The sequence below is a fragment of the Portunus trituberculatus genome, chromosome 42 (assembly GCF_017591435.1).
Source record: "Portunus trituberculatus isolate SZX2019 chromosome 42, ASM1759143v1, whole genome shotgun sequence".
NCBI classification, from domain to species: Eukaryota; Metazoa; Arthropoda; class Malacostraca; order Decapoda; family Portunidae; genus Portunus; species Portunus trituberculatus.
Window position 1 is genome coordinate 444695 of NC_059296.1, and position 15306 is coordinate 460000.

The following is a 15306-nucleotide window of genomic DNA, read 5'->3' on the forward strand; positions in this document are numbered from 1 at the left end:
CAGAGAGCCAAGTCCACGTGACGCTGCGTGGGCGGAGGCAGGAAGTAAACAAAGATGGCGGTGGTGGGCGCGCCGCACTGTGTCCCACGTAAATTATACCCCTATGGAGGCTCGTGTCGGGGTTGTAGGTTACCCCGCCATCACCCCTCAGATCATGGCTGTGAGGGTTTTGAGCAGGTGTGTTACGCCTCAGGTATGGGGCGAGTTTGGGACATGGAGAAGGCCAAGGTTGGGTGACAGACGCGACACAGATACACTTTTAATCCTTACTTCATCTTTAAGGAGAACCCGCACCTTTGTTGTTGTTTTGTGCCGGACGCTCATAGTTATGCGTCTTGTGCCGGCCGGGCCAACAAGTCAGGGACGGTGTGTGTGTGTGTGTGTGTGTGTGTGTGTGTGTGTGTGTGTGTGTGTGTGTGTGTGTGTGTGTGTGTGTGTTGAGAGCATAAGAAAATAAAGAGATTGGAAAAGGTCAGTTAACATACACGTAGTATGTATGTAGTACGTGTGTGTGTGTGTGTGTGTGTGTGTGTGTGTGTGTGTGTGTGTGTGTGTGTGTGTGTGTGTGTGTGTGTTAATGTATGCATGTATGCAAAGACGTATATATACTCGTACGTACACTCGCAGCTTGGTTGCGTGCCGCGCATGTGCAGGTGGCGTGCCAGTGTGTGTGGGTGTCGGAGGGCGGGAGCGTGCGTGGGTGGCTGAAAACCCCGGCAGGACCTATGCTTCCAGGCCCGCCGCTGAGGCCCCTTCACCGTCTTGGCGTGGGATCAGGGCCTGGCGACCTGGCAGTGTAGTGCGGGTTACGTAAAGGAAAGGTTTTGCGTAATGACATGGTGGTCCTTTTCGTGTTTGAGTAGATTATGCTGTTAGTGCAGAGTCATTAGGAAGCTTTTAAAGAAGATTAGACAGATTGATAGCAGATGGAAATAGGAAAGGATGTTTTGTATAGGGGCTGCCACGTGTAGACCCGATGGATTCTTGCAACTTCCTTTATTTTTTTATGTAGGTGTGTCAAGAAGTGCATAGAGAAGCAGAGTGTTGGAGAATTAAAGTTACGGTATGTCGTCTTTCACTGTAGGAAAACAAAGTAACTTTTCACGGGCGAGCAGGCAGGCAAGACACGTAAGACCCTTGCCTACGACAGTTACTTGGTTCTGAAAGGCTTAATGCTTCCCTGTAACCCCGGGAGAACCATATGGCCATACTTACCAGGCTCCGGGGGGGTGTTTGAATCACCATAACACTATAGGGCAAGGAAGACTAATCCTTAACCACACTGCGCGAAGGTCTGTTTTGCTTTACGTCCAACAAAATCCGCAGAAAGCCCCTACAGCAGAAATGGTTTACCTCCACTGCGCCGCAAAGATGAATCTTTCCCTACACCTAACCAGCGAAGTGCTCAGGGAGAATGCAAAGAAGCCCTGGTGTTGAGGACGTGGTGGCAGCGTCCCTACATGCATCCACAAGTGTTCTCCATTCATCCCTCTCACGCGCGACCAGTCTTCCTTGCTCCTCAGACATCCATCCTGTTTGCACTTTCGCACACTCCAATACTCTCCTCTGTTCAGTCTTTTTAGCACCACATCTCAAGTATTAGATCCAGTTTTCTTCAACAGTCTCACATATCTTAGCAGACTACGAATATCACAACTTCTTTAGTACTGGGACGCATTTTTACCACGAGTTTTGGGAGTGATTAAACCATTTCATTGACATTAGGAAGGGTCTATGGAGATCAGAAGATTAATGACCACAGTCTTCACTATTCTGATCCCTACATAAGTTTCTGAAGCTGTATAAAATCACCAAATTGTAACCAGAATGAATAGGGAAACGTGTCATGCTACTGAAGGGTTAATTAGCACTAGTTATCTTCAATCATCACGCTTATGTCCCTTTTTCATTATGTCCAGGTCTTCACACTACTATTACCATTTTGTGCTCATCCCTTCAGCCTCACATTACAAGCATCGGGTTCAGTTATCTTCACTAATCGCTTATGTCCAGATCATCTCAGCTTTCCACAACGTGTTCGATCAGCCAACTTTCTTAATACCACCTGTTCTGCTTCATGCTTCCTCATTCCTCACTCGATCCACACACGTGTTACTCCGTGCATACCCACTCCCTAGACGTCAGATTTCATTACATCTCTCTCTCTCTCTCTCTCTCTCTCTCTCTCTCTCTCTCTCTCTCTCTCTCTCTCTCTCTCTCTCTCTCTCTCTCTCTCTCTCTCTCTCTCTCTCTCTCTCTCTCTCTCTCTCTCTCTCTCTCTCTCTCTCTCTCTCTCTCTCTCTCTCTCTCTCTCTCTCTCTCTCTCTCAAACTTGTCTGAATTCTAGAACCGCCCCCAAAATAATAATAATAATAAAAGTTAGCAATGTCTCTTGATACCGCTCTCCCCAAAGAAAGAAAAAGGAAAGGAGAACTAAAAAGCATCAGCCATTACTCCAAGTTGCACTCATTACAAAGCTGATCCACGTGCAGCCTTCCCTTTACACCAATTAATCATTCAGAAGGGTGAGAGCGGAAAGACACGCTATACAACATTCATCAAGACGAAGAATTAGTGTTTGGTAAAGACGGAAGAATGAGCTGAAGGGTATAAGTATCAGATAACCAATTAGGAACTAGATAATGGAAGCTTGAAGTATGGAAGAACATCTGGGAATGAATATAATGAGGAGGGGAGGTGCGTGGTTAGCGGAAGAACTACATATACGTAGAAGAGGTAATCGAATTGTTATCTTGGTATCCCTCTACAGAATGCTGCTTTTCTCTTATCATACAGCTACATATAACCTTTTTGCAGTGAGCTGGTGTGGTCTTTTATATATAGCCGTTTTAATAGCTTTTTTTCTTTTATTTGTTTGTTTATTTACAAAGCCGCTGTGGTACAGTGGATCCGTGCGTGCTTTGGGATCCGAGGGCTCTCCAAGCGCACAGGTTCGAATCCTGTCTACGGTCTGAGTGTAGGTTGGGTTTCCTCACTCGGGGCAACGGTTTCCTAGCGGGTGGGCTTTGAAATAGGAGGTACCCTTAATAAGTATCCCCTTTAGCCCATAAATTCCCGTGGAAAAGCCCACATGGTATAAAAAAAAAAAAGCATAAAAAGAGAGCCACTAAATTTGTGTACCAGTGCGTTAATTAAGAAGACCCCGAAAGAAAATCCAACATTACGGTGTAAAGTGTTTTGTAACCTCCCTCTTGAAAGAATGTTCAGCCATTGGGAAGAGGAAGTATAGAAGTAGGGAGGAAGTTCGAGAGCTTACCTTTAAGATAAACCTATATTCTTTTATTACGTTATAATTATGTGGTGGATATCTTGCACTCATCTCATCAACTTTCGATGTATCAAGGAAGTGAGTGTTGAGACGCAGTAACCTGTGTATTATACATCATAATTTTTCCATATAACCATCATTTTATCACATCTCACACTACAGTGGTCTCTTATCGCTTCTCCATCCCAGCTTAACTGAGTATAGGAACTGCATGAGTATTGAGGCACCGAGAGATGTCTTTATGAATCAATCCTTGTTATGTGAGTCAGATACGAGGCGTCTGCGTGGCATGGACCTGAGCAAGAAGAAAGTGAGTGTTGGAAGAATAGCTATATGCTTGAGAGTAGCAATGAAGTGGCGGCAAGACATACGGTTCGTTTACGTATAGATAAGACGTCAAGTGGTGTGGAGCTGGCGAGATAAGGTACAAGGAAGCTGTGTGATAAGCGATGAAAGACAGTTCCGCTGGTAGTACCTTCAGATGATAAGCCTGCATAATCTTACAATCTACTGAGCTATTAGGGAAAGAATGCTAATAATACAAACCCTAACAATTGAATTAGGTTTGGTTAGGGTTGGAAGACAGGCTGTTAGTGCAAAACCTTACATACAATTTACTCGGCTGCATTAGAGAAAGGCAGACTGATAATGCAATACCTTCCTTATACATTATACTGAACTGTATTGGAGGAAGGGGAAGAGTGAACAGTGTAGAAGTGTTGTGAGATATAGAGACAAGTTTAATGCATGGTAACTGTAAAGCATCAATATCGTCTTCGTAACCCTGCGATTTACAAGACTATATCGAAGAAAGGCCGAGGGAGGGAGGGAGAGAGAGACAGAGAGAGAGGTGATCTTGAGGCGTGCGTGTATGGAGTAGAGTAGGTATCGACCATAGTGTAGAGTTAAGGGGAATAGGGAGAACAAAGAATAGAAGAATAGCCAGAGGAACTTTACATGAACGAGATTGATTAGATAAGGTTAGACATGAGAGAGAGAACCAAGCACCACATTCCCAAACATTTCAGCGTCTCATCTTTGCTTTTATTAACTGGCTGCAGTGAAAGTTGTTAAAGGTTTTTTCACAGGTGTTTTCGTGACACCTGTGATCGTTTAATGAGAATTCTGCATGTTTAATGGAAAAAACAACCATGAAAGCCTGACTAATTATCTGGGTGGCCTTTGAGAGTTGTACTAATGAGAGAGAGAGAGAGAGAGAGAGAGAGAGAGAGAGAGAGAGAGAGAGAGAGAGAGAGAGAGTTACGATAGGCGCAAAAGAACTAAAGCACGATAGACTGGCCGAGGTTTGCAAGATGACTAGCTGCTGCGCTTCTTCGACACGTGAGTCTCCATTGCATCCTTCCCCCCCAGCCCCCTCCCTCACCTTCGCAGGACCTTTGGCGCGCTATAGGCTGCAGCATGCCTGGCCCGTGGTGAGGTTGTGGTCCAGCCTTCGTCAGGAGTGAGGGATCGGCTGTGGGTTGCTTGTCGCCTGTACTTTTAATTGTAGCGTGGCATTAGTCTGTGTGTGTGTGTGTGTGTGTGTGTGTGTGTGTTCGTTCGTCATTAAGTTTGTTGTTGCTACTAAGTCTTCAAGTATGTTTTGTTTACCTACTTCTATTCAGTTTCTTTGCTGGCATCACCACCACCACCACCACCACCACCACCACCACCAAGATCAACACGTCATTTCAGGAAAACAAGATGCAGATCCTTGCATTACTGAAACACCCCGTCACCTTTATTTTTATACCCGTGTCCTCTTGGCCTTGCATCACGCTTCCCCTGTGTATGTCCCAGTCCCGGTGGCCTCCTGTCGGTCCCCCATCCTTCGTGTATCTGTCTGCCTGTCTGTATGTCATGTCTGGTATGTCTTAGTCCAGTTTTCTTGTCTATTCATCTCTTTTCGCTTGTTTCTGTCTTGTGGTTCTATGTATACGTGATTGAACCAAAGCGCCTATTTTTAGTTCCGTAATTATTGGTATTATTAGAAGCACCGGCTTTTCGTGTGTGTGTGTGTGTGTGTGTGTGTGTGTGTGTTTCACTGTTTGATGTGCTGCAGTCTCTGACGAGACAGCCAGACGTTACCCTACGGAACGAGCTCAGAGCTCATTATTTTCGATCTTTGGATAGGCCTGAGACCAGGCACACACCACACACCGGGACAACAAGGTCACAACTCTTCGATTTACATCCCGTACCTACTCACTGCTAGATGAACAGGGGCTACACGTGAAAGGAGCCACACCCAAATATCTCCACCCGGCCGGGGGAATCGAACCCCGGTCCTCTGACTTGTGAAGCCAGCGCTCTAACCACTGAGCTACCGTGTGTGTGTGTGTGTGTGTGTGTGTAATTTACGTCGGTCGTCTGCTGGTCACCCAGCCAGTTTTCCCCATTACGGAGCGAGCTCAAGAGCTCATAGACCGATCTTCGGGTAGGACTGAGACCACAACACACTCCACACACCGAGAAAGCGAGGTCACAACCCCTCGAGTTACATCCCGTACCTATTTACTGCTAGGTGAACAGGGGCTACACATTAAGAGGCTTGCCCATTTGCCTCGCCGCCTCCGGGATTCGAACCCGGACCCTCTCGAGTGTGAGTCGAGCTTGCTAACCACTACACTACGCGGTGTGTGTGTGTGTGTGTGTGTGTGTGTGTGACTTCATGTAAACTAAATTCTATTTTCATTCAGTAATTAGTGCAACATTGGATTTTTTTCTTTGTGTCTGTATGTGTGTGTGTGTGGGGGCGGGGGCATCCAGCACTCCAGTTACTAGCGACGTCACCTTTAGCTGAGCGGTTTACAGTTGCGTCCCGTGCCTACCCGTAAGTCGCTCTGGGTTCGATTCCTGAAATGTATGCATGGCCTTGTGCGTGCATGAATCACCTGGATGTTAGAATCTTTGCCTCATTACTTTGCCACGGCGCTCGAGAGAGAGAGAGAGAGAGAGAGAGAGAGAGAGAGAGAGAGAGAGAGAGAGAGAGAGAGAGAGCACCAGTCCTTAATCAGAAAGGTTTCGCTCTCTTACAACAATTATTTTTAAACACCATAGAACTGATAAATGTATTTTTCTCGTGACAATGTAGTTTTCGTGTTGATCCGTCACCACAACCGTACAAACACCCACTACAAATCCGTGTAACTTCAGCTGGAGCATTTTGAAAAGAGTGGAGGTGCGGCGCAGAAGTGTTCCAGAGAGAAAGAGGGAGAGCGATAGTGTAGGGAGCCTGGAGGTGGTGTCGGGAGTGCCTGCAGAGGGTATAGCGGGGCTTGGTGGCTGCCCTTCACCTCTCCGCACACACACACACACATACTCACACACTCCCACTCTCTCTCCCGCCCCCAAATATTGCGTCACGCCATTGCCGGCTGTCTGGAGCTCGTGTCTGTCACTCCTCACGCGCTACGTAGCTCCATGCCCCGTGTTGCATCACGTGCACGAGACACTTGTGTTGAAAGATTGATGTCTGATGCATTATTTATGCATGGGTTATTTATTTACTCGCATTATTCTTGCATACATACCACCTACGTACCTACTCTTACGGGAGAATGTCGAGGGTCACAGGTTGCCTTAAGATGAATGTTACGGCCTTCATTCCTCTACCTAACCCAACACCGCCCACAGAGGGAAACTCCACTTGCTGCGGTGTTGCTTTTGCTGTTCTTGTTGTTTTAAGGAGGTAGTGGTAATGGTGGTGGTGTAGTCTGAATATTGTTACATTATATTGATTTTTCCTCTCTTTTCTTTTCCAGTCACTGTCTTTGGCCAAGAAGAAGATCGTGCACTATACCACACTCGACCCACAGAAGAGAGCCAACGCAGCTTTCCTCATTGCGTCATATTCTGTGAGTGGGAGGGATTGAAGTGAGAGAGAGAGAGAGAGAGAGAGAGAGAGAGAGAGAGAGAGAGAGAGAGAGAGAGAGAGAGAAGGCGGGGGGGGGATATAGTGGTTGAGTAAGCTAATGGGAGTGTCCACTGAGTCACCTTGTTAATATGAGGTCACGCTGATAATAATCCAGGTAGGTCAAAGGGGTGACACATCAGGGCAGGCAATGTGTGACGTGACGCTGCAGAGTGGTAACAGTGACGGTAACTCGGGCGTGACGGTGAGTGTATGGCTGAGTGACTGGGAGCGTGGGATGAGAAGAGGCATTAGCATGGGGAAGCAGCGGGAGGAAGAGGCAATGAATGGAAAGGAGTCCCGTTGTTTGCTTTGGTCACACACGTAAGGAAGATGGAAAAGTGAAAACCCTCAAATACTTCACCTCAGCTTTTACCTCACTAGCTAGATGTTGTGTTTTTCCAACGGTGTTTTTATCATGCTATTGATAATTCAGCAAGATTTATTCGCTATCCAGGGTAGAGAAGGAGAAAACACCCAAGGGAACCCGACTTAATATATCGATAGCCTTTGTTAATCACCCTGATGAGAGGCCAAAGCCTCGAGGAACTTGGTGAACTATATAAGAGGAGGGTGAGCTATAAGAGGAGGAAGTCCGTGAGGAGAAAGCAAGAGACAAACTTCGTGGACTGCACTTTATTCTTCCTTGTGAGGGGGGAGGATAACGGATACTGAGGATGAATGGTTCGAGAGAGAGAGAGAGAGAGAGAGAGAGAGAGAGAGAGAGAGAGCGTGTGGGGGGGCGTTCCCTAGTTCCGTCAACTCTGGAACCCCTGCCGCCGGCCCCTCTCTCTCTCTCCCACTCATTCTCTCCGCTAGTTCAAGGTCTCGCGGCATCACGTATACACGCCACTGTAATTTCCGCTGCTCAATATTACAATAAAAAAGTTGTTGGTATTGTTTGCAAAAAGTCGCACCTGAATTGCGCAGTGTTGGAAACTTTCTCTACGGGTGACATGCATGTTTTACTGCCGTGTGTGTGTGTGTGTGTGTGTGTGTGTGTATAGCAAAACCACGAGGAAAATATAATTATTGAGGGAAACAAGAGATGGAGACACGAAAAGGAAGTAAGGGAATATGAAAATTAGAGGGAAAAAAGAGACATCACGTACAGGAAACGAAAAAAAAAAGGAACCAAGGGAAAGATGAAATTAGAGAGAGGAAAGAAACTTGGTGGAGAGGAAAAGGAAGCAAGGGAAAGATAAAAAGAAAAGTAAAATAGACGAGAACCTTTAAAACCCTGCACGACTACCAAAACAAGAGAGTTGAGAACGAAAACTCAGCCAACACCCCACGATGTTGAAACACTTAAACACTTTCTCACGAAGGACTATTTACAAAGGCCACGGAGATGATTAGTCAGGTTTTCATTTTTCATGTGTATTGTTCTCGCTGGTGACACATAATGAAGTATTAAATCATCTCTGTAAAAAATATAAAAAAGCGTGAAAACACCTTTGAAAACATCCCTTGAAAACACCAGTATCTCATTAGACTAGGCCATGTTCAAAATAGCGGAGAATGCGGTCACCGGGTACAGGAGAGATGGAAGGTAGGAGGAGGGTTTTGTCTGACATCGAGGGTGTGAGTGAATGAGGAGGAGGAGGAGGAGAGAGAGAGAGAGAGAGAGAGAGAGAGAGAGAGAGAGAGAGATGGTGTCCGGGATAGATAATTCAATTTGTTTGTGTTTATATTAGTAAGTAGTTGTGGTTATAGTGTGTGTGTGTGTGTGTGTGTGTGTGTGTGTGTGTGTGTGTGTGTGTGTGTGTGTGTGTGTGTGTGTGTGTTATTACTATTATGCGAGATGACTTAACCCTCCCCCCTCTCTCTCTCTCTCTCTCTCTCTCTCTCTGTTAGGCCACGTGTACCGCCTGACTCACGTGCCCTCCATGCATTCACTCGCTGACTGGTGACTGCCACGACCCTGCCAATCCCCCCATCCCCTTCCCTTGTTCCAGTGTTGCTCTCTTATCCTTTACCACCACTACCACCACCACCACTACACCCAGAGCCACAGGTCCCAACACAATCCCACGCTTTCACTCTCTCTCTCTCTCTCTCTCTCTCTCTCTCTCTCTCTCTCTCTCTCTGAAAGAAGTACCCTTATATACTGTTATAAAGTATTTTAAAGTTCCTAGAAATGCAACATATAATAAAAAAATCACTTTGAAATCAAATGAAGATACTTAAAAAAAGCCTCACTTTTTCAACTGAGACATGCTTTTATATTAATATTTTTTCTACAAAAGCTTATTGAATTGCCTGTAAACTTTGTGGGAAATCTTTTATTGCAAAAGATTCTTAGTTTTAAAAAAATAGAAAAAACTTAGACATCTATCATGATATACAGTTTTTTTTATCAATATTCTTTTCTTCAAATAGTAATTGAATTGTGTTTGAACTTAGACATCTATCATGAAAAAAAAAAAAAAGTACAAGTCCAGATCTACATCAAAATGTCAGGACAAAATCTTCTTTTGAATATCTTTGTCTAATTATTAGAATATGTTCTTTTTTTTTATAGAAGAACCCCTGTATAAAGTTATAAAGTATTTTAGAGTTTCTAGGAATGCAACACAGATAATAAATATTTTTCACTTCAAAATAAAATTGAGATACTTAGAAATTAACTTTTTTCAACTGATATGTATGTATATGCCTTTGTATCAATATTCTTTTTTCTACAAATGCTTATTGAATTGTCTAAATTCAAAGGAAAATCTTTTATTGCCATTTTGTTTTCCTTACAGGCCTGGGCCCGTGTTAAAAAATGGATAAAGATTTCATTTCAGATATTTCTGTCTGATTATTAGAATATGTTCTTTACTTAAAGAAGAACCTTTATTTACAGTTGTAAAGTATTTCAGAGTTCCTAGAAATGCAACATAGGCAATAAATTTTCTTTTACTTTAGAATGAAATAAAAAGAAAAAACTTTTACAAGTGATGCATATTTTTTATATCAATTTGCTTCTTCTTCAGATACTTAGTAAATTTTTCTATAAATTTAGAGGACATTTTTTTTTTATTTTCTGTACAGGTACCTGTGTTAAAAAAATTGAAAAAAGTTTTCAATTTTTTTACTGAATATTAGAATATGTTTTTTACTTAAAGTAGAACCCTTGTACACAGGTATAAAGTATTTTAGAGTTCTTTGGAATACAGCATAGATGGTAAACATTTTTCATTTTGAAATTAAATGAACTTAACACACTGGAACTATAATTACGGACCTACCCTTGTTACCATATATAGGCAACTTCCTCTATTCAATATCTCCACCACTGCCATCATACATACTCAGAAATTCACCAATAGAAATTACAGTTAACCTTTATTTCATTCACTCTTACTTCACTAGTTTCCACCACACCCATGTTCTGTCTCACTAATCATACCACACCCTTTCCCACTCCATCCTGTGCATTACGTCATCTTTCAGCTTCATCAGTCTTCTCCATTCCACCCCTTCATAATTACATTGTATTGCCAGTTTTTGCTATTTTTATGCTAGACATCACATCCATCTTTTTTTCTTGTTTTCTGCAATTTAATTCAATTTGTTATATTCAGTACTTTGGTAGCATTTTCCTTTTTATTTTATTTTATTGATTCTTCTCTATATTTGCACTTTTTTTCCCCTGCTTTTTATTTATTTATTTATTTATTTATTTATTTATTTTATTTTATTTTTTTTGTGTGTGTGTGTGTGTGTGTGTTCCTGTTGAATTTCTCTCCTTTTGTATTCCCACTGGGTTTATTTCTTTGCATCCCCATTGATTTTACAGTTCAATGATTTCACTGTTTCTCTTTCCTTTGCCTTATTAATCCTAATATTTGTGATATATACCTTTTAATTCACAAGTTTTTTTTGTAGATCTATCCATCTATACCCAAGAGACCGATAGTTTTAGAATTCTTACATTATTTTTTACTATCATTTCCTTATGTATTGGAAATGAGAGATTTCTTTTTCCCTCCACTTTCCTATGATACTGTACCACAATGCCCATATTCTCTCACACTTGGTATTTATTTGAACTACAAGTATATGTAACTGTTATCCTAAAGACCATCTCATCAATGCACATCAAACTAATCCACTTGCTTTTTGTTTTCCTCAGATAATTTACTTGAAAAAGACTCCAGAAGAAGCATACAAGCCCCTGATTGGTGGGAACAGCCCACCATTCTGTCCTTTCCGAGATGCAGCCTATGGTATGTCCACATACCATCTTACGTTACTGGACTGTCTTCAGGCCATTGACAAAGCTTACAAGCTTGGCTTCTTCAACTTTGAAGATTTCGATGTGGACGAATATGAATATTATGAGGTAGATATACAGGGACTGCCATTTGTTGACTTGATGGCTGCTCTTATTTTTTGTGTTTTCTTATGTTTTTAAATAGAATTGCAATACTTGGAGTTGTAAGTTCCTTGTACATTGCCTCAAAACTGTTAAGTTGTGATGTATCTTTAAAACCTAACTTATTTTATGTCTCACCAAATGCTGTCTCCAAACAGAGAGTGCAGAATGGTGACTTCAACTGGATTATGCCAGGCAAGTTCTTGGCTTTCTGTGGACCCCACTCAGAGAGTCGAGTGAAGAATGGTTACACACTCCACTCACCGGAGACATACTTCAGTTACTTCCGCAAGCACAATGTGATGACCATTGTGCGACTCAACAAGAAGATCTACGATGCTGCACGTTTCAAGAATGCTGGATTTGAGCATTATGATATGTACTTCATAGATGGCTCATGCCCCTCGGATGACATTATGAGAGAGTTCTTGAGAGTGTGTGAGAATACAGAGGGAGCCATTGCTGTACATTGTAAAGGTATGCCTATTATGGGTTGCTGATATAAGATTAGTGATTGCAGACAGAATTTATAGTATTTAGAAAAGCTGATTACTCTTACTACTAATTCACTTGCTAATTTATTTTTACATTAGGAAAATTGTATTAAATAATAAGTATATGAATACAAATTTTGGTGCAAAAGAATATCGGCCGGATTTTTAAATAGTACCTACCACCTTCCATGAAGGTTACACAGCGATGCAGCCTTCGCGGTAGGACTATTCTTAAATGTTGTCCTCCCTTCCTCGCTTCATTTGGTCTTGAAGGTAATGGAGGTGTTGTGTTGGTAAAACTTGGGCATCTCTCTTGTCCGAGAAATTATAAAATTATTGATTCAACGTGATTTGTGGCATGATATATACCAGGAATATTATCACATATTCATACATTTATTTTTAATGCGTTTAACAAAATAAACAGCGAGTATACTTTGGTGGTGGTTGGTAGCAGTGTTTGTGCACCATCACCTCAGCTGCCAACCACACAGTCCTGCCCTGATCTGACTTGACCAGTCCAGACCACGCTGCCTCACCGTTCCACCACGGGCAGCATGATAAATTTTACGAAGAGAACCAGCCCTATTACTGTTGCAGAGTGTGATTTATTAACACTTCGTGAGCCAGGAAAAGTTCTTAATAAAATCACAGATGGCCGTGTAGTGACCTTAACAGAGGAGAGAATCACCACCTTCAGTTGTGCAGGCTATGGGAAGAGGGCAGTCCACCAGCTATCCACATAAATGGGTACTTATCAAGCAATAGACATACAAAACATACAACTGGTCGTAAGGTAAGTAGAATTTTGTTAGAAAACTTGGGAGATGGAGATGTGGTGATTGAAGCTGGCAGCTGCGGCAATGTTTTTTGACAGTTGTGGTTCCTACTTCCTGGGTTTAGTTCTGATGACAATTTTTGCAAAGTAGGCTCTTTGAATGATAACCTATATATTTTAATGTTTTTGGTATTTAGACAAAATTTATGTGAAGGTAATGATAAAGACATGAATCTTGGTTCACCTTCACTGGGAAGGTAAATCCTGCCTGAACGTGGCCTTCCTGAGCTGCAGAAGGCAGCGTTCGCTCTTAAGAATACCAATTTCACTCAGACAGTATCCTTCAAGTGATTAAGGTGGAAGGTAGTCTTTAAGAATCTGGCTGTACTTCTTTTGCACCAAAATAATTATCTTAAGCACTTCTATACACTTAAGTATGCATTTTTCTTTTTCTAAGGTAAACTAACAGCGGACAAATTGTTACTAATATTTTGTTGTAGATATTACATGCAGCTTATAGGTGATAGGATATACTTTCTCTCTCTCTCTCTCTCTCTCTCTCTCTCTCTCTCTCTCTCTCTCTCTCTCTCTCTCTCTCTCTCTCTCTCTCTCTCTCTCTCTCTCTCTCTCTCTCTCTCTCTCTCTCTCTCTCTCATGCAGCTGACTGTTTGTTAATCATAGTGGCTGGCACTTGAGAAAATGTTTCAAGTGGGAACATTGGTGTAGAAAATAATAAATGGAAAAAAAAAAAATCTTTCCCCCTAAACATGACAGCTGGACTAGGGCGCACTGGATCCCTCATTGGCTGCTATATGATGAAACACTTTCGCTTTACTGCGGCGGAGGTCATCGCTTGGCTGCGCATCTGTCGGCCAGGCTCTATCATAGGAGGCCAACAACAGTGGCTCACCTCGTGAGTTTCAGACAGTAGTGTTGGATTTCCATGTTGTTCCATAGTGGTTCTGAGCTTATAGATAAGAGTTACAGTCATAGTGCAATAGATATTTTTGTATAAGATATTTTATGACAATTAAGAAATGTCAACAAACTATTTTAATTGTATAATTTCATTGAATGCAGGAAACAGTCATCCCTTTGGTTAGAGGGGGATATTTTCCGGGGACGTAACAAGAACCAAAACCTGAATAAGAAATGTCCATATGGAATATACAGCATAGCTTATCGTGAGCATGTGGCCAATCTCCGTAACAACAGAAACAAGAACAGTTGTAACAACCAGAATCAGAAGAAGCAGGTAGGCTTTGTATGTGTATTATCCTCATTATTATTATCATTCTTTTTCTTTTTTTTTTCTTTTTTTGTATACTGAAGAGAAAAAGTAGTTTTGAGAAATGTTTTCCTGTTAAAGATTTGAAAGATCACCCCTGAATTTACTGTCATAAGTAGAACTGTATCACGCTAAATATGACACATATGAATTTATATTTTTCTAGCCTCCAGATAAGAATTCAAAATAAGACTACTAGCATGTATCACCTTTGTCAAAATAATTTCCTGTGAGTTGCACAGAACATCTGTTTCATAGAAAACTTAAAAGCACACACTTGTTACATAAAAAAAATATAAAAGTGATAGATGTGTCTGTAAAGCTTGATAATATTGCAGCTTAATTTATTTTGATGTTATAAGTGAACTTGTGTACTGATGTGAAATTAAAACAGATGAACAACGGCTTATCTTCCAGGTGGTATCCACGTCATCTGACGAAGAGATTGAACGTGAGGAGAATGTTCAGGTTGTACTTAGTGGTGTAGACACTCTGAAGCTAGATGATCACATCTCCCAAACAGACAATCATGAAAAATATATTGAGGTGAGGAATTTTTCCTTTTAGTCACAATGGAATTTGGTAATTTATTGGCATGTGGCAGAATGGAAAGATGCTTAACATAATTTAGATGTCTCCTTAATTTTAATGTCTAGTATAAAAACATATCCACAAACATGCATTCATGTCATTTGGTGAATATTACATAAAGTTTAAAGGGCTTTTCTCCATGTGTCAGACATGATAATATAGGTGTTGAGGAAGTAAAACGTGTCTAAGTGCAAAGTAAATTACTCACTTTGTTTGTCATTCATAATAATAAAAGTTTTCTTATATGCATGCCTTGTTGGAAGTTGTGATTGATTATTATTTGATAAATTGTTCACTAGTTGCACCAACAAGAGAAACACATATTTGTGACTGATATTTATGCTGAAATGGTTAACTTATTTTCATGGAGTTTGTGAAATTAAAGATTACAGGTGTTTCATTTTCAGGATGTTGCCAATAGCAACACTGGCACTAAAGACTCGGAGACGTGCATCATCAACGGTCTCACTCAGGGGGATCGACTTAACCAACTGAAGGCCTCTCGAGCTCACTCCAGATCTGCCACTACTGGACGTGTTCAGTAAGTTCCTTAACAAAGCTTCCAGATGAGTGAATGATGTAAATAT

General features: G+C 41.8%; 1 protein-coding gene across 6 annotated transcripts in view; it reads left to right on the forward strand.

Annotated features, from left to right (window-relative positions):
• LOC123517803 (dual specificity protein phosphatase CDC14A-like) overlaps positions 1-15306 on the forward strand; it is a 45199-nt gene that overhangs the window by 12729 nt on the left and 17164 nt on the right. For 4 of the 6 annotated variants that reach the window (XM_045278283.1, XM_045278285.1, XM_045278286.1 and 1 more), the window contains exons 3-9: positions 7054-7146; positions 11326-11535; positions 11727-12045; positions 13615-13753; positions 13921-14095; positions 14546-14674; positions 15112-15260. In XM_045278283.1, coding sequence (XP_045134218.1) covers positions 7054-7146; positions 11326-11535; positions 11727-12045; positions 13615-13753; positions 13921-14095; positions 14546-14674; positions 15112-15260 — 1214 coding nt within the window. The remainder of the gene's footprint in view (positions 1-7053; positions 7147-11325; positions 11536-11726; positions 12046-13614; positions 13754-13920; positions 14096-14545; positions 14675-15111; positions 15261-15306) is intronic. The other 2 variants (XM_045278284.1, XM_045278287.1) reach the window with 1 other exon arrangement.